Source organism: Choloepus didactylus, chromosome 5 (assembly GCF_015220235.1).
Source record: "Choloepus didactylus isolate mChoDid1 chromosome 5, mChoDid1.pri, whole genome shotgun sequence".
In the NCBI taxonomy this organism is placed as follows: domain Eukaryota; kingdom Metazoa; phylum Chordata; class Mammalia; order Pilosa; family Megalonychidae; genus Choloepus; species Choloepus didactylus.
The window spans coordinates 57505007-57525786 of NC_051311.1; the positions used below are offsets into that span (position 1 = coordinate 57505007).

At 36.5% G+C, this 20780-nt stretch overlaps 1 protein-coding gene across 3 annotated transcripts in view; it reads right to left on the reverse strand.

Moving 5' to 3' along the window:
* Positions 1 to 20780, reverse strand: part of LRGUK (leucine rich repeats and guanylate kinase domain containing) — a 129221-nt gene that overhangs the window by 92987 nt on the left and 15454 nt on the right. For all 3 annotated transcript variants that reach the window (XR_005216953.1, XM_037836131.1, XM_037836130.1), the window contains exons 6-7: positions 11262 to 11386; positions 6119 to 6262 (exon numbers count right to left, since the gene is read on the reverse strand). Coding sequence is in view for 2 of the 3 variants with exons in the window: in XM_037836131.1 (XP_037692059.1) it covers positions 6119 to 6262; positions 11262 to 11386 (269 nt within the window). In the remaining variant the exon portion in view is untranslated. The remainder of the gene's footprint in view (positions 1 to 6118; positions 6263 to 11261; positions 11387 to 20780) is intronic.

A 20780-nucleotide genomic window follows, 5' to 3' on the forward strand; every position in this document is an offset into this window, starting at 1 on the left:
TCCCCACTACCACTGCCTTATTTTAGGTCCTCATCATCTCTCAGCTAAACTGCTTCCTCTGATCTCCAGGCTCTGTCTCCTCTTCACCCAGCAGAACACACAAGTCTCAGATCTAATATACAATCATTCCAGAATATTATGGATACTGCAAACACCAACCAAGCATTTGATAAAATAGAGGCAAATCTAGGTATTCCTGAGAGCTCCTGAAAGTCATGCATTCATTCAACAAATATCCTTCACTGCCAATTATGAACCAGGCATTGTGGCAAAGTGAACAAGATAAAGTCCCTGAGCTCATGAAGCTAACATTTAGTGAAAAAGATAATGAACTCCTAAAGAAGCAAAAATATATGATATGATATAATCTCAGTGCTAATGAAAAATAAAGCAGTGTAAAGGGATAAAGGAAATAGGCAGGGGTGCTAGAGAGAGTTACTCGAGGTAGGTTGGTCAAAGAGGCCTCTCTGTAAAGGTTTGCACAGAGGCTTGAAGGGAAAGAGTGGAGAGTTTTGGAAAACTGGGGAAAAGTTTCCAGCAGAGGGACCAGAAGGGATGGAGTTCCTGAGGTGAGAATAACCTTGGGCTGTTTGAGGGTCAGAAGAAAGTTTCTACAACTTGGCATTCCAACCCTCTAACCACTGGAGATGGTTCTACAAAGGAGCACTTCTCTCCATCAGCTGCCCCCATGAGTGCTGGTGTCTGAATCCAGTCATGTGAACTGGCCACAATAGGCCCTCCATCTGCACTGCTGGCATAACCAAAGCAGTCAGCTGAGGGATACATGGTGTGATGGTTAGGTTCATGTGTCAACTTGGCCAGGTATCTGGTCAAGCAAGCACCGGCCTAACTGTTTCTGCAAGGACATTTGTGCCTGGTTAATAAACCAAAAGGCTGGTTTATTAAATCACAAGTCAATTGACTGCACCTATGACTGATTACATCAACAAAGGGTGTGTCTTCTGCAATGAGAGAATTCAATCACCTGGATTTATCCAATCAGCTGAAGACTTTTAAGGGAGAGAGAGAAAGGACTGTCACTTCTTCTTCGGCTAGCCCACGAACTATTTCCTGAGGAGTTCATCGAACACCTTCATCAGAGTTGCCAGTTCGTTGCCTGCCCCACAGTTGCGTGAGACACCTCTATAAAATCTTATATTTATAGATATCTCTTGCTGGTTCTGTTTCCCTAGAAAACCTTAACTAGTATACATGGCCCCAGGGTCAACAGCCTGCCCCAGAATCAGTGATTCAGTGCTAGGGCAAGGCCTGGGGACAACTGGGAAGGCTGTCTCCATCACCATGGAGCCAGGCCACCTGCAGGCAGGACTAGTTGGCCACCATGAAGTAGGCATTAAGTCAGGGACCACGGAGTGGGGCAAGGGTAAAGTGATGTTAGCACTGGTCTGAAAGTTCAAAAAGCATTTGGAATAGTTATTCAGGCAGCATCAGGACCTGGGCTCCAACTGTCCATCCATCAGCGCTCTGCAGAGAGCCAAGGCTAATTGGAGACAGCATTTGCTCTGACAGCTTCTGCTGTCTTGCCCAGCCCTCCTGACCCAAAAAGCATCCAAAGAGATCTCCTTCCTATCTGCTTCCCATGGCAGGGGTACCTTTCCCAGGGGGAACAAGGACTGATTTTAAAAGGTCTGATCATCCCAGCATCTTCTGTGTTCTTCCCAGCTGACTCTGAATCACTGCTTTAAATGCTTGGAAGCCCAGATACCTTGTGCCAGTTTGAATGTATTGTGTCCCCCAAATGCCATTATCTTTGATGTAGTCTTGTGGGATAGACTTTTGGTGCTGATTAGATTTGCTTGGAATGTGCCCCACCCAGCTGTGGGTGGTGACTTTGGTGGGATACTCCCATGGAGGTGTGACCCCACCCATTCAGGGTGGGCCTTGATCAGTGGAGCCATATAAAACATGCCGAAAAAGAGACTGAACGGAGTGCAGCTGTGAGTGACGTTTTGAAGAAGGGCAAGCTTGCTAGAGAGGAATGTCCTGGGAGAAAGCCATTTTGAAACCAGAACTTTGGAGCAGACGCCAGCCACGTGCCTTCCCAGCTAAAAGAGGTTTTCCGGACGCCATCGGCCATTCTCCAGTGAAGGTACCCGATTACTGATGTGTTACTTTGGATACTTTATGGCCTTAAGACTGTAACTGTATAGCCAAATAAACCCTCATTTTATAAAAGCCTATCCATCTCTAGTGTCTTGCATTCTGCAGCATTAGCAAACTAGAACATACCTCAAGGAATCTTCTAGTCTAACCCCTCAGCTGAAAAGCCTAACAAACTCAAATCCAGAGAGAAATTCACTTCATAGCCAGATTGTGTTGTTTCCCCCAAAATTCCTTTTGATCATGTACACGAACAGAAGTATGAATGAGGACCCAATGAAAGCAGGAGTAATGTCCTGTTTGCTGCTTGGCTTCAGCATTAAATGGCATCTATCCATGAACAATAAGCAAGAATACCTCCACAAGGAATGTGAAATCTATATAAAGCATCACAAAAATAAAGAATAGGATAATGGTTTTCTGCTGCAATACCGTCCATCAGCCTTCAGGGCAAGTGATTTAGAAGAAAAGGCCAGACCCCTGTAAAAACTGTAGGAAAGGAGGAGTTGTGAGTACAATGCTATTGCTACCTAGGATTTAAATTATTTCCATGGCTCTATTGCTTTCTAAGTATTGTCTTGTTCATGCTTATAATGACAAAGCATTGAGGGAAATTACTGTGAAATAATGGAACTAAGACTCAGAGAAGTAAAACATCATTCTCTTGCCATGTCCAGTCCAATATCTTGCTGCTATGCCAAACTGTCTTCCTTGGAAGAAAGAATTGAGGTTATAATAGAGATACTGTTTTTGGAATTAATTTTAAATGCTAGAAATGACTTCAAATTTAACGAGGAGCGGACAGGGACAAAGACTCCCGAATCCCCAGGTGATGGTAAATACTTGCAAGGAACTCAAAAGAGACATTCAAATGATCGCAGGTGCTCCTGCAGTGTTTCAGCAGCTAAAAACAAGTAAATAATATTGATGAAAGTGCTACCAATAAAACAATGTCCCTAATATCAAATTAACCATATGAGAAGCAAGAGTCACGTATGTTTCTTTTAAATGATAAATTTTCCATCCTTGATACATAGTATTCTCAGTAGTCCTGGTAGAATCTCTGAGGAAATCTCTGAACGGCTCAAAGAATATTTCAAAGTACTGTTGGTTGCTTCCCAACCTGCCCAGTAGGGAGTTAGGGAATCATGTTATCGTTACAGACTCAATCGTTGCCAAAGGATCCGCCCCTTTGGGACACTTGGCCCCTTTTTTTTAATAGACTCTCTTTAACATTTGAAAATTATGAACTCCTTTCTTCACTTCATGATTCCCCTTTTTTTTCATTAAACTCTTTCAGTTGTGATTTGAAAATTCTTTTGAAATGGAAGAGAACAATAAACTATTTGTGAGATGTTTCTAGATCTGTTCTAGAAATGTCCGGTATGATAGTTACTGGCCACATGTGGCTACTTAGCACTTAAAATGGGGCTAGACTAAGAGTCTCCCCAAGAGAACCTCTTTGTTGCTCAGATGGGGCCTCTCTCTCTAAGCCCACTCAGTAGGCAAACTCACTGCCCTCCCCCCTACATGGGACATGACTCCCAGAGGTGTAAATCTCCCTGGCAACATGGGACATGACTCCCAGGGATGAGCCTGGACCTGGCATTATGGAATTGAAAAAGTCTTCTTGACCAAAAAGAGGAAAGGAAATGAAACAAAATAAAGTTTCAGAGCCTGAGAGATATCAAATGGAGTCAAGAAGCCATTATGGAGGTTATTCTTATGCATTATATAGATACCCCTTTTTAGTTTTTAGTGTATTAGAATAGCTAGAAGGAAATACCTGAAACTGTTGAACTAGTAGCCTTGATTTTTGAAGATGACTGCATAACAATGTAGCTTACATGGTGTGACTGTGTGATTGTGAAAATCTTGTGGCTCACACTCCCTTTATCCAGTGTATGGACAGATGAGTAGAAAAATGGGGACAAAAACTAAATGAATGGGCTGTTTTGGGTGTTCTTCTTTATTTATATTTTTATTCTTATTTTAATTTTTTTTGGAGTAATGAAAATGTTCAAAAATTGATTTTGGTAATGAATGCACACTATATGATGGTACTGTGAACAACTGATTGTACACTGTGGATGACTGTAGGGTATGTGAATATATCTCAATAAAACTGAATTTAAAAAAAAAGTTTTTTTAAATGTGGCTAGAACAAACTGAGATGTGCTGCATGTATAAAATACACACCTGATTTTAAAAATTCAGTATGAAACCAAAGAATGTAAAATTTCTAATCAATAATTTTTACGTATATTATATGTTGAAACGATAATATTTTGGATATATTGGGTTAACTAAAACATAATATTAAAAATAATTTCACCTGTTTCTTTTTACTTTTTTATTGTGGCTATTAGAAAATCTAAAATTACATATGTGGCTCGCATTTATGGCTCCCATTATATTTCTGTTGATAGCACTGTTCTAGGGCATTACACAATTCCCTTTTTTGAAGGGATGGCCATTTGAATTTGATTTACTGTATGACCCTGCCGAGGTTAAGGACATTGGCTTTGGAGATAAACTGCCCTATATTTGAATCCTGGCTCTGCCATTTGATATATATAAGCAAGTTACTTAGCCTCTCTGTGTCCCCATTTCTTCATCTGAAAATAGCAATAATAGAGTTACAATAAAGATTAAATGAGATGATGTAGGTAAAGTGCTTAGAACGTGCCTGCTATACTCAACAACTATCTCTAGATTATATTATTACCCCAATTATTAGTAGTAGTATTACTATAACTACTTTTTCTAAATCCTGAGATGCATTGATTTTGAATTTAATAAATGCATTCCAGCTTTCCATTACCACCCATATATATGTGAGGATCATTTCAAGTAGATTTTCAACATTCAGCCTTCAATGGCAGTTGCATGAAAAGAACATTAAAACCATAGGAAAGAATTAAAAAAAAAAACCATAGGAAAGAGATTGTGCAAACTTCTTAAGACACACAGCACAGTGAACAGTGGTAGCCCATTAGAATTAGTTCACTCTAGAAGTTGTCCAAACAATTTAACATACAAATTAAGTGAGTCTGAGGATAAACAGTTTGTCTTTGCTTGAAAAAAAATCACTGATTCCCTGACCTAATGACTAACTTACCTTGATTTTTTTAGAAACCTAACAGATGATGAAAATTTGCTTGAGAAACAGACAAAACTGATAAGAACCATCACAGCCAAACAGAGAAATTTCTCCACAACCTCACAACTGGCTCAAGGCACTGTCTCTTTCTGGGTCAGCACAGTTTTCAATTTTCAAGAAGAAATAAACATTCAACTTCCTTAAGAAATCTTTCAAAAAATGTGAAATATAAATATAAAATATGAATAAAATCATCTTGTAGACTTTACCATACAAGAAGTCAGCTATGGTACCAACTTAATATACCATGATTAGAAGCACAAATCATTTATTAAAAATAAATTTTAATTAAGAGTGAAAAACAATTTATACAATTTGTGCAGTAAAGCATGCATTAAGCTGGATATGTATACTTGAATAAATCCAACCCGCTACTCATCATGCAGATTGAGAACATACACTATTCTTACAAATAGGATATAGTAATTCACTTCCTGTGCCTCTTCTCTCTAAACAGTAGGCATGGAGAAACACCAGCTTGTAGCTATTTTTACATCTCCAGTTTCCTTGCTCTGACATTTCAGACACTTCTAATGCCAACTTTCTACACAAAATTTCCCACAATCTACTACACAAAACTCTGCACACTTAGATGCAGCTTAACCCTTTAAAACAATGTAATTAGGAGTCATCAAATTTTCAAAAATTAAGAATTCTAAGTATTTATTTTAAAAAACAGGCACGTAACTACTGCTCTGGGAGATCTGCTAGAATAACATTTCTAAGGTGGCATTTAATGGTACAGCCTTGAGTAACCAATAATGGGGCATTTGTGCTGTCTCTAATATGTCCTCTTACGAAAACACTGAAACCAAGATATGGAAAGTATATTACCTTATTGTCCTCCAGGTTGATCACTTCCAAGAACTCATGATTCTCTAAGCCTTGGAGACTCGTGATCTGATTGTGGGACAGATCCAGGTTTTGTAGTGCTTTCAGGTCTCCCAAACCTGTGATCTTCTCAATCTGGTTATTACTCTAAAATTGATTTAAAAAAATACATTTAATATTGTCATGGCCTCTAGTAGGAAAAGTCGTCATGACAAGTTTTCATTTCAGAAACTGCCCCAAATCCCTTACAATTAGCAAGCCATTCTTATTTTTTACCCCGTTGCTGTCATTCACCTCCCTAAACCTATGCACACACACACACACACACACACACACACCCACCAGAAAGAAATCTCAGTTTTTCAGCTGGAAGACTCACTCTATAATATTTTCATTAAAGTTAAAGCAAGATGAGTGTTCATTTCAGCAGGCATGACAAAAGCTAGGTAGTATAAGCTTTTAACATTGCATACATAAAGCCTAATGGCAGCATAATTCCATGTTTAACTTTAGAAATATAAATTAATGAAATTCTTTCATCACATCACAATCAATCACTTGAATTTTGTAAATCCTACATGCCCTTCATTTTCAGAAGCATTCTAAATATAATTTCTTCATATCATGAGGGTTTTCAGGCTCTTATTGCAGTTCCCTCCTCTTGAATGTAGGCTGGACGTATGGCTTGCTTTAATCAAAAAAAAACATGGTGTAACAAAAAGAGAAATATTATATGCTACCACTAATGTGAACATTGCTGGGGGAGAATGCAGGGGTTTTGGGCTTTCCCACCTCGATGGTTGCTGATGTGCTCACAGACATTGGGGACTTTGGTTTGATGGGCTGAGCCCTCAATCACAGGACTTGCCCTTGAGAGGACTGTTACTGCAAAGGAGAGGCTAGGCCTGCTTATAATTGTGCCTAAGTGTCTCCTGAATGCCTCTCTGTTGCTCAGATGTGGCCCTCTCTCTCTAGCTAAGCCAACTTGGCAGGTGAAATCACTGCCCTCCCCCCTACGTGGGATCTGTCACCCAGGGGTGTAAATACCCCTGGCAACATGGAATATGACTCCCGGGGAGGAATCTGGACCTGGCATCGTGGGATGCAGAACATCTTCTTGACCAAAAGGGGGATGTGAAATGAAATGAAATCAGTTTCAGTGACTGAGAGATTCCAAAAGGAGCCGAGAAGTCACTCTGGTGAGCACTCTTACCTCCAATATAGATAACCCTTTTTAAGTTCTAATGAATTGGAATAGCTAGCAGTAAATACCTGAAACTATCAAACCACAGCCCAGAACCCTTGAATCTTGAAGACAATTGTATAAAAATGTAGCTTATGAGGGGTGACAATGTGATTGGGAAAGCCATGTGGATCACACTCCCCTTTGTCCAGCGTATGGATGGATGAGTAGAAAAACGGGGGCAAAAAAAAAGCACCCAGTGTTCTTTTTTACTTTAATTGTTCTTTTTCACTTTAATTGTTATTCTTATTACTTTTGGGTGTGTGGTAATGAAAATGTTCAAAAATTAATTTTGGTGATGGACACATAACTATGTGGTGGTACTGTGAACAACTGATTGTACGCTTTGTATGACTGCATGGTATGTGAATACATCTCAATAAAATTGAATTATTAAAAAAAATATATATATGGTGCAAGTGTGAAATTTGCAAGCCTAGGACTTAAGAGGCCTAACAGTTGCTGCTTTTGTTTGTTTTGGGAGCCCTGAGCTTCTACGTAAGAACTCTAGATACCTCCTGGAAAGACTCTGGAAAGGCCACACGGAGTAGGAGAGCCCGCATGGAGATAGGCCTTGAGACTAAATAATGAGAAAACCCCAACCACCCCAGTGTCCCAGCTGAGTCTATTCCCAGCCAATCTGCCAGCTGAATGTAGCAAGACCAGCAGAAAAAGCACCAAAGTCAGACCGTTGAATCATTAACAAATAAATGCTTATTTCTCTAAGCCACTACCATTTCAGGGCGGCTTGTTATGGAACAGTAGATACCCAATTAAATTCTTCAATACTTCATACATTAACGTCTTGTATGAGAAACACAGTGAGCACAAAACAAGGAAAGATTCAATACTCAAATGCTACCCTCTTCCCCAACTTCCATATATGTCCTTGTCCCAAGCCCCTATACCAATAAATAATAGGGATGACAGTAATTTGCATTTTCTTGTCTGTTTTCCAATACCTCATCATTCCTTGGGTTTCTTAGCCTTGGGGTAAAAGAATATGTCTTGGTAAAACTAAACGTTTAGGTTGAGTTAACAATCATAATAAAGAGTGATTTTGAGGTTTCAGTTAATACTGTGTTATTTTGCTCATCCTTAAACTCTTAAAAATTTTAATAAGCATTTTAAGAACTGAAAAGTTAAATGATAATATTGTTCTTCCATACTTTTCCTGGTTCATGTTTCTTGGTTCATGTTTCCTGGTACACTTAATAGCAAGAGCCCATTTTCATCCTATTTTTCATACAATTTCACTTCAACAATGAGCAAGATTTGTGTTCATTAGTATAATTCTATGGTTCTTTAAAATATTTTAATAGAATGTTGAGGATCTATAAAGCTAGATCATAGTACATGGGGGTTCATTACACTATTCTCTTTATTTTTACATATATTTGAAATTCCATAATAAAAAGAAAAAAATACTCATAATCCCATTTGCAAAATTAAGTCAAATTTCCTACTGTTCAGAATTCAAAAAATTCTAATAGAAATAGGAAAGAAAAGCTACATAAACTTAACATGATATCCATACTAATTAAACTTACTGAAATAAGACCTCAATATCCTCTTCAAAATATGCCCAATTATCAATTTTATATACAATGCACTTCTTCCCAAAGAACCTTGAATTACAGAGAGATTATAATTCTTCTCTACAGTCTCTAATGGCTTTCAAGGTGGTAGATGCATGAGTAGAATGAGGCATTAAAAAGTTTAATTAGATAGCTTATGGTCTTAAAAGATATCAGAATTGGGAAATTTTCAAAATCACCAAAATTCTGAGTTGAAAGTCATCAAGTTGAAACCCTTTATCCAATGCTGAAAAACTGATGCATCATTCCAATGAGTGGAGATCCAGTTTCTCCTTGAACGATTCTACTGGTTTGTTATATAATGATTAGGAGCGGGGCGGGGGGGAGGCTTTTAGAAAGTGGTTATCTTCTTAAATAAATGAAATTAGAAATATTCTCAATCTGTAAATTATTTAACAACAAGCGACTCTTGCTCAGAAAATGAATTTCAAAGTTTGAAATTCATTGTCGTTATTTCCTAAGAAGCTGATCAACAGAACTATTTTTCCCTTACGTTTATAGCAAAAGTTGATGTCAGAGAATTAGAAATTGTTATACATAATGAGTTGTTTTTTTTCTCTAAATGGTTAAATGAATTATTTTCCACAGTGACTGAAGTAATTGGTTTTCTACTTCAATGAATTAAAAGTAAAAACTGTTGTAATAAATGGTAACCATTATATTTTATAGATTTTATTAAAATTTGGAAAATAAAACCTTCCTATTCTCACAAATTTTAAGGAAAATGAATGATAGCATATTCATTATTTTCTAGTTCATCTTAGGTGATGGGGACAGGGATTGGGAACAACCAACTTAATCTATTTGTAGAAAAAAATAAGAATTTTATGCTTTGTCTAAAAGCTACTTAAGATGGAACTGTCAACCTGTCTTATTTAGTTGTTGAAACAAACTCTTAGGAAGAAAGTGCTATATGTTATTATTCTTAATACTGGCTCAATTCTCATTCCCTTAAGCACATCCCCATATATCTTTCCACATACGCTCCACTTAAAGTTAATGGGAGTGCTAATACAGAGAAGACGTGTGAAGAAAATAATACGGTTCTAACCAACTACAAAATGAATAATACATATTGCCAATAATATTTCAAAATTATAATAATTTAAAATGCTACTTTCTTTTATAATTCTTAAATTTTCAAACCAATTTACCAAATTCATTTTCATTTATGCTTTGCTAACCTTAGTGGGCAGAAAACATGAAACTGCGTATAAATTATTAAATGTTTCCATGCCTCAGTTCCATCCTAGGAAATGACAAGCCAGTACTTTACCCTCACCTAACTCACTGTAAGGAATGAAGGGTCTTGAAAAAGCACTTCAAGCTCCAGGCTAATTGGAAGAAAAATCAACACATACCACCTTCAGTTAACTATGTTTAAAATAAAACAGGAATAGCATATCGGATATGTCAAAAATCTGCAGATACCCCAAAGACGTCATTTCAAACAACAGTATCAACATCCTCCCGTGGGAGAGTTCACTTAAGAAATTAATAAACCAAAAGTCTTGCTGTTTTAAAAATTCTCCCTGCCCACCTTGTAATAGAATAAAGAACAGTAAAGCCATGTAAGAGTAGAAAGTGGGAGTGAGGGAGAAAGGAAGAAGGAAGAATCCTGAATAATCCATAAACTATGTTATTGGCCCTCAAATTAATGAGCTATTATACTGTTATTTCAAAAATAATACGTATATCTTTTGGACTATTACAATCCTGCTGATTTTTTTGTAAATGAACTCTATTTTCCTTGAGTGAGAGTCACAAAGCATGTCACACAGTTTATTAAAAAGAGTGTTCTGCATGGGAAAAATAAATTTAAACTTTCTGATTAGAAATGTTTACTCACAGCACAAGGTCTGATTTTCTAGAAAGGGAAACTAACATATTAATATAAAAGGACTGCCAAAATTCAGTGCACAGAGAACATTTTGTGATCCATTTGAAAGCAATAATCAGCAATAAATGTTATGCTTAAATGTGCCTGAATGTTATTTTTACCAATAAGACACTGCAAAATGTAGATGTAATAATTGATAAAATTATACCTTTCCCAGTGTAGAAAGTCAATCTTTTAAAAAATTGAATTTGGATACCAGATTAGAAAATCATTTTAATTTAGCATGAAATATTGATAACACACAAAAAACAGATATGGAAAAGAGCAAACAAAACTGAAGACAGTAACATTTCATAAAAGTTTAATTTTTCATGAACTTGAAAGATTCTAAATAATCATAATTCATACATTTACTAAAACATTAACTACCACTTCTATAAAGAATAACATTTTTGTTAGACTCACCAGACAAAGTATTTTGATTGGTAACATGCTCAAGCCATTAATTGATGTGATCTTGTTTCTGGCCAGGCTAAGGTGAGTTAGATTGATGCATAGCTCTAGTCCTTTGATTTCTTCTATTTCATTGCCTATATACCATGACTATGTTTAAGGAAAATGTTATTAAAAGATGTTGAAGGAAAAAGAATCAGTACTAAAATCATTAGAAGAATCAGTCTAAACAAAGCAGTATAAATGTGCCAACTATAGGATGCACATGAAATCTTGAAACATATTTTTTCACATAGAATATGTTACACTAGCACCACTTAAAGCTGATTGTTTTTGTTTCCTAGGCTGCTCGAGCAAATACCATTAAATGGGTCGGGTTAAACAATGGGAATTTATATGCTCACAGTTTTGAGGCTAAATGAAGTCTAAATCAAGGCATCATCAAGCTGATGCTTTCTTCCCAAAGACTGTGGTGTTCTGGGGCCGGCTGCCGACGAGCCTTGGTCCAGAGCTTGTCACATGGCAAGGTACATGGTGGCATCTCATGGTCTCTCACTTCTCTTTCTGGACCACTGATTTCAGCTTCTTGCTTCTGTGGTTTTCTCCCCCTGTCTGAATTTCACTCAGCTTATTAAGGACTCCGGTAACAGGATTAAGACCCACCCTGATTGAGGTGGGCCATACTTTCTTAACTGAGGTAATATCATCAAAAGATCCTACTTACAATGGGTTCACACCCACAGGAATAAATTAAATTTAAGAATATGTTTTTCTGGGGTCCACACAGCTTCAAGCCACTACACTGATCTTTTAAAAAGGAATAGCTTTTGGGTGTGCAGAGTTGCACTTGGATTCAAATGTGATTCCATTTAATCGGCGAAGAAGGAAATATTACAGGGGTACATATTGCCTCCTTGGCAGTGTATGTTTCTTTGGTTACTTAATGGTCTCCATGAGAAACTCATGTGCTTTTCCACCAGCAAGACTTCTGAACACAGGTTGCCCTGGAGAGGAATACATCCCAGGCTTTACCACCCTTGTGACCAGGTTAACAGTCTCAGGGATGTTATCTGAGACTTTGGTGGTCCAAAGTCCAACACCCCATTATAGACAGCAACAGCCCTTTCTATCTGTATTGGCTTTTCATTGCTCTTTAAAATGAATGAGACTTCAATGCTGCCTGGATTTCCTCAATCATTGATTAACTTTGTTTCCATTCATTGTTAAAAATTTAACTTCTGTCTTCCATCCTTATAGTCACGTAAAACTGCAATCTCAAAGTCACCAAATTCATTCACATCTCTCTGTCCTCAATCTCTTTGTCCAGTTTCTAGGATTTAACATCATTTCCCCAGCAAAGTTCAGTTTTCCCTCCCAATTAGCCAATGATGTCACCATTCTCTCAGCCACCTGTAAACTTCCAGGAATCCCATCAATTGCCAAAACTTGGATATTTTTTTCTTCAAAACACCTCTTTAATTATTCTCTTCCTTTACATTCACCCCTCTGCCAACTTAGCTCACCTTTAGCACCAATGTGCACCTCTAATATCTTATTCTTCTTTTCCTCAAGTCACTCTACGCACAGTAGTCAGGTTAATTTTTTCAAAATAATTATTGGATACCATGCTTCAATTTAAAAATTCTCATTGGAATCTCTTTTGTTGCTCAGATGTGGCCTCTCTCTCTAAGCCCACTCAGCAGGCAAACTCACTGCCCTTCCTGCTACATGGGACATGACTCCCAGAGGTGTAAATCTCCCTGGCAACTTGGGACATGACTCCTAGGGATGAGCCTGTACCCGGCATTGTGGGACTGAGAAAGCCTTCCTGACCAAAAGGGGGAAAACTAACGATACAAAATAAAGTTTCAGTGGCTGAGAGATTTCAAATGGAGTTAAGAGGTCATTCTGGAGGTTATTCTTATGCATTATATAGATACACCTTTTTAGTTTTTAGTGTATTAGAATAGTTAGAAGGAAATACCTGAAACTGTTGAACTGCAACCTAGTAGCCTTGATTATTGAAGACGATTGCATAACTATGTAGCTTACATGGTGTGACTGTGTGATTGTGAAAACCTTGTGGCTCACACTCCCTTTATCCAGTTTATGGACAGATGAGTAGAAAAACGGGGACAAAAACTAAATGAATAACTGGGGGACTAGGGGAATGGGATGTTTGGGTTGTTCTTCTTTACTTATATTTTTATTCTTATTTAATTTTTTTTGGAGTAATGAAAATGTTCAAAAATTGATTTTGGTGATGAATGCACAACTATATTACGGTACTGTGAACAACTGATTGTCCACTGTGGATGACTGCATGGTATGTGACTACGTCTCAAGAAATTACATTTAAAAAATCTCATAGGACAAATTCCAAATTCCTCAATCTGGAATCTAAAGCCTTTCACAAGAAGCAAAACCTATTTATCCAACATTATCTCCCAGTATAATCCAAAGGGAATTCTCTATTTCTGACAGGTCAATCTTCACAATAGTTCTCAAACGTATCAAGAATATTCTTACATGGCAGTATGTCTTCTTCTCAGGCTGCTTTCCTGCACCTTTCTAAACCCTATCCCATCTTTAGGACTTAACACCAGGTTCCACTTTTTTTCTCTCTCTTTCTTTTTCTTTTTGAATGTTCACATTATATCAACATCTTAAGTATTTATTCTTGACAGCTAGCCTTCATTTTCTTATTATTTCTTCTTTATTACTTTTTAATTACACAAGTAAGGGCAAATGATGAGTGGGAGAAAGTATTCACAACACACACAGTAGACAAAGGATTACTATCTAGAATACATAAAGAATGACCATAAATCAATAGAAAAAAAGACAAAACAAACCAAGAGAAAATGGACAAAGAATATGCCCAGGCAATTCTCCAAAGAGTAAATCTAAATGGCTAATAAACATATGAAAAGATGTTGTGCTTCATCTGTAGTCAAGGGAATGCAAATGAAGACAAGATGCCATTCTTCACCCATCAGCTTGGCAAACATTTTAAAATGCCATAAGGTTTTGAAAACAGATATTTTCATACTATTGAGTGGGAGCATTCATTACTATATAGCTGCTTTGGAAGCAATTTGGCAGTGTCCATTAAAATTGTAAAAATTACATAGCAATTCCACTTCTTGTTATCCACTCTAGAAAAAAAAAATTTCTTAAGGCCTTTTCTGATCATCTTATAACCCACAGTTATTTCCTCCCCATTAATCATAGAATAAAATAAATTTTTAAGGAGGAAGGAATCCTAAATATCACAAGACACAGCATATATTTTTCCTGATATTATAATTAATGGTAGTCAACATAACCCTACTTACTATGTCTTTAACATCTCTGGTCATATTTTTCATTTGTAAAATGGGGTTAACATCAGATGGCCAAGAAGGTCAAAAATTAGAGAATGGTGAAAAATTAGAAAATTCATGTATATGTGCTGCGCAAACCATAAATTTATGCACCTCAGAATTACAAAGCATTATCATTAAGTTACAAACACATGAGGCCAAGATATCATGTCTTCCTACCTCTTGGCAAACAGCACATTTCACAAAATAAATATTTAATGGACAACTGAATAAATGAGCACAAAAATGGAAGATTCAAGGCTGGGATTGAGTCTGAAAAGACCTAGGACTGAGAAAAGTGAAAAAGGAAACTGGAAACAATGATGAGAATATATTGCTAAATGAACCAGAAATTCCTAGTTTTTCCTCACTGGTTTCAGATTCAATCCTTGGGTTAAAACATATGTTTAACATCCTGTCAACACTGTTTCTCCTTTCTTCCCCATAGTTCCGTTTGTTGCCAATATGGATTTTCAAGTCTACTTTCATTAAGCTCATTGACAGAATAGTCCTACAAATAGACATTTATGCTCACAAACGCTACCCTCCTTTCTGCTTCCATTTTCTTTGGGCTGTGTAAATAATTATTCTGGAATGAGAACAAAGACTGGATCTTTGTAGATATGGGTCATCATGCAGGCTGAATGTGAAATATAGGAAACAGTAGATTAAACTAACTATACAGTTATAGATCAAATATCCTTGGAGTAGGCAAGCTTTGGTATCAACAATTAAGCAAGGAAAATTTCAAAAGACCCTCCGTCTTAGTTTTGCAGAAGTAGCAATAGACTTCAAGATCTATTTCAGGAGCACCGGTGCCCCTGTAGCCCTGCTTTAAGCAAGGTGAAGATACTGAATGAATTATGCCAGAGTAAAACAGATGTTTGTGGGTAGCCAGGTCAGCAAGCATTCCCATAGGAAGCTGACAAGGATGAAAAAAACTAGAAACTGAAACTAGAGAGGAATTGAAAAGTTTGTTTATTGTGTATACTGTAATTTTCCAAGTCATTAGAGGCTAACAACAGTCCCCTTAGTACATGCAGCTTTGATAGTACAGTAAGTTGTGTTTATGAAATTTGTATTGCCAGGACAAAAAGGAAGAGGAATTCAGATGCCTCACTGCGACTGTCACCCATTGCTGCCACTCAGCGCTGGGGCAAAGCGTGAGGAATTTGACTGGACATCTGTTGAGACCATGATCATTTTGGAAAATTGCCCTCTCTTATTTCTCAACTGTTCATTCCCCTTTAAATTAAGGAATTTCAGGCACTAGAAACTAATCAGGCCCTTGAGTAAATGTGGTTAGGAGTACTTGTTACAGTGGCAAAACAGCTTTTGTCCCCTCCTAATTACTCATACAAACAGCGGATACATCCTATATGACTATCTGCAATGATAAAAGCCAAAATGCAGGACTGGTTCATACAGAATTCTGAGTTCACAGTTTGCTTTCAGGAATACCCTATCTCCTTGATCTTCGTTTTTCTTATTTTAAGAACCTTCACAAAACTACTGTGGCTTGCCCACTCTCCTAACACTTGATTCTTTCATGGCCTTTCATGGGTCTTGGGACTTTCCTGATAAGAAATATAATCTGATAAACCATTAAACTATTACAACGAATTAGCTTACTGGGTTAATCCTCTTAGGTATAATTCAATTTTAAAAGACCACTATCAAGAGAAAGAGACTCAAAATTATCATATTGCATTCCAGCTCTAAAGTTTTAGGATTCTGTGCATAAATCTTTTACAGTGGAAGTTTAGGCTCTTGTGGAAACTGAGGGGAGTAATTCTGTGGCACATAAACATAGCTTTACAACTAGGGGAAAGCCCAACAACATATTTTTACATTTTGGCAATACTGTCAGTAGTTGACAGTGTTTGACATGAATTATTCACTAGTTCAGTATTCACACTTACTCATTTGTCTACAACCATAAAATACGGTTCGAGTGTATAGAAAACAGTTACTGAGAGATAAGTAGGAAATCCATCACAATTCCCTTAGTAGAGAAAGCCACAATAATGACTTTAATCAAAACCAATCCTAAAAGATCTCTATCACCTCTCTGGTGAAAAATGTTCTTCTCTATAGGAGTGAATCTCTCTAAGAAATTAAACATACATACAGATTAAATGGCTATGTGATGAAAGTGATAATTATTCAGTGAATTGCAACACGGGAAAAACAACGGAATTCAGATGACTAGTTTCATTTCAACCATTTACCAAATAATCTCAGGCAAGTCACTGAACCTCCCTGGCCCCAGGCTCCTCTTCCATAAAATAAAGGGTTGCATTAGATGATCTATAAAGTCTTGTCTGAATTTAAAATTCTATGAGTCATTTTTTTTTAACTCCATGATTCCATACTCATAAAACAAATTTCAAATAAACAACCAGTTAGTTGATATTTGCAGTTAAAGAGTAAACTGCATTCTCTCTGAAGAATAAATAAATGTACTTATCCTTGGCAATGTCTATCATCTTACAACTTAGGATGATTATCAATTAATCATCAGTTAAACACACATGGAAGGACAAAATAGCATAATAAACTAAAAGATTGATATCTTGTAGTTGTTAACAATTTATTCTGAGGTATTAATATAACCTAATACAATAACATTGTCAGTATTAATAGCTCAATTAATTGACTTCTTTTTACTTCAAATGACTGACTGCAAAGAAATTAATTTATAATATTCAGGGTTTTAAAAATTTTTAATGGACACAGGTACATAGAACCAGGTTAAGTTTAATACTTGATTCATCATTGGTCCCTGCATGGCCCACTTGTATTGATTTTCAAAAATATAAGGAATATTCTTGAAACCATGTCCCAGCCCAAGAACTAGAACATCTGCTTAATGTAAAGCTACCTATATACAACTCTCCTGTCGCATCCTTGGGTTTCCCTCTGAGAGAGAACAACTAGGCTGAATTTTCTCCTTCCTCTTACCTTCACCTTTAGTTTTATAACTGAATTATATTATTTAGTTTTATTAAGATTCATCTTTATTGCTGCATATAGATATATTTCATTTATTTCCACTGCTGTATGATACTCTATTGTGTGACTACACCATAATGCATTTATGTTTTCTTTTAACAACGGGCATTTGGGTTGTTTTCAGTTCTTTGCTCTTACAAGCAATGCCACTGTGAACATTCTTATACAAGCCTATAGGTACACACACACTAAACTTTCCATATGCAGGAATGAAAGTCCTGGGTCACAGGGAATTTGGATGTTCAACTCCACAAGATAATATTAAACTGTTTTCCAAAGTGGTTGAACTAATGCCATACCCAGAAGCAAGGTATGAAGAGATCCTCTTGATCCACATGTTTTCCAACACTCCGTATTTTTACATTTCTTAAATTTTGTCTACGGAATGAATATAATGCAGTATCTCATTATGGTCTCAAGTTGCAGTTCCCTGAACACAAATGAGGTTGAGCATCTCTTCATATGTTTATTAGTCTTATCTGTTTCATTTTCTATAAAATTCCTTTTCACATCTTTTGTCCATCTTCTTTTTATCCAGGGACATGGGATATATCTCTATTTAATTAGGTCTTTCATGTTCTTCATTAAAGATTTATTACGTTTTCCTCACAGGTCTTATTCACCTTTAAAAAGATTAATTTTCATCTCTCATATAAATAGTGTATTGTTTTAAAATGTGTTTTCTAATTACTTGCTTCTAGTGCAGAGAAATGCAATCAATTTCTATATACTGAACTTATATACAGCCATCTTGTTAAACTCTCTTAAGTCTCCCTGTAATTCTAGTCATTTCATGTTCTTGTCTATATTCTCTGTAGATAATCATGTCATCTGCAGACAATGACTGTTATTTTCTTCTTAACAATCTTTAGTTTCTTTCTCTTGTTTTATGGTGCTGGTTAGGACCTCTCAAAACAGTGATGGATAGAAGTGGCAATGGTGGGTATCCATGTATTGTTACCGATTTTAAAAAAGAATATTTACAATGTTATGAATCAGGATAAAATTTTCTTCTAATTTTTTGGTAGGCATTCTTTATCACATTGAGTAAATTCTCTACTACTACTTTACTAAGAGTTTTTATTGTGAATGAGTGCTGGATTTTATCAAATGCTTTTCTGTATCTATAGAGTTTCCATATCCATAACTATAGATCATTTGGTTTATTTCCCCTAAGCTGTTAATACAGTTAATGACATTTATAGATTTTCCAATATTAAACCATCGTTACATTCCTGAGATAAACCCAACTTAGTCATGGTATACTATCCTTTTTATACACTGTCAGATTTAGTTTGCTAATATTTTGCTTAGGATTTTTACCACTATAACATGGTGAAATGAGCCCGCCATTTTCCTTTCTCTTATTGTTCCTTGTCTGGTTTGGGTATCAAAGTTACTTCATCAGAATGAATTGGAAATATGTATTCTAGTTTTAATGTTTGAGATAATTTGATTGGTAGTGAATGCCTGTTCCTTGCAAGTTTAGGTTTGTAATTTCCTTTGAATGAAGATTTTAAATCCTGCTTTAATAGCTACAGGACTACCCAGGACTTCAATTTCCAAGCCAGCATTTTGGTGAGTAAGCTTTTTGTAGAAATTTGTCCATTCTGTTTAAGTCTTCAAATATAATGGCAGAAAAGTTAAGATTATCTTATTATCTTTTTTATTTCAATTAGAGCTTGTTAGTCTTTTCAAAAACAATCCTATCTAGTGTGCTCCCCCCAAAGAGATTTATAATCTTGTTAGAGATATATCTGCTTTTAGCTGGACAAAAAAAACTTGTCAAACTCCATTATCTGCATTGTGGACAATATGATAAACTTGAACAGCACAAAAGTGTGGGGATAGGAGGGTGGCATGTGTAGTACCTGTTTAGAAACTAGCCTACTAACTTTTTAAAACTGTAAGATATCTAAAAAGTTTATTTCATTAATAGTTCATGAAAAGTACCTTGTTTTGGCTACTTGTCTTCTTTGCATTTTTTTAAATGCAAGTGAGGAATGGTGCCATGTTACATTCCAATTATATGCTCATGTTCTGAATTTCAATTGGTTCTTATGTAATAATTACAGCTTTTGATACTTCAAAGACTCCATTGTTGCATATAATGTCAAGAAAAAAACACTAATTCCTTTCTTCATGATACTCGAAATCTATAAAGTCATAATAGTTCAGGTTTTACATGGAAAGATAAAATTATATATAAATTATGACTCTCGCATTAGAAATTTTGAAACTTCATCTTCTGTTTTGAGTTGGGTTTTTTTGTGTTTGTTCCCTTTGACAGTTTTGTTCTGTACACAGAAGAGAATCCTCATTCACAGCACCCTGAATGATCAGAAGGAGCTCTGGATGCTCAATCCCTTCCAGCTCTTAAGAGTTTAGGGGGGTGGCCAACTCTTGGATCAGTGCTTCTCAAGTTTTAATGTCAAGTAAATTGCATTGGGGGCTTGTTAAAATGCAGATTCTGATTTAGTAGGTCTGAGGGTAGAGCCCCAGATTCTGCATTTCTAAGAGGCTGCAGGTGATGCTGATGCTGCGAGTCTTCCTTGAACAGTGCCCTCCTGGCTGGCCTGAGAGTGCTTCTGGTGAGGGGACTTCTGGACCACACGACTTCTGGACAATGAGATTGTGTCCATTTGCAAATTCAATATATATATAACATGAGCACAAATTGAAGGTTCTATGAACAGATGCTGTTAATGTGTACTACTTCCAGTTTGTCATCAAAACAGAAATCTATTAGGCTACATTCAGGAGAATTTGCACATTTCAAGAGCACCCTCTAAATATCCTCCAAATGCTCATTCTCACATGCAAGTTCTAATGGGAGTGGTGTTATGTTCTAAACTTTCCATCACGAAAGAATAAGGTTTTCTTCTACAAAATACGTCCTCAAGAAAATGGACCTGCAGATATTCCTCCATCTCAGCTTGGTAATAAAGATAGTGTACTAACTGCTGCCACATCCCTGGAATGAGGCACCTGGGGACAATCAATTCATTTTCTACCCTGCCTCCCTCCAAATCCTCAGGTGGGTAGAAAGATACTTACAGAGAAAGAAGAGCTGTTCCCTTTATCACTCAGAGAAACACCCAGTCTCTGGTGTAAAGAAGAGACTCAAGCTCATTAAACTTACCAATCCCTT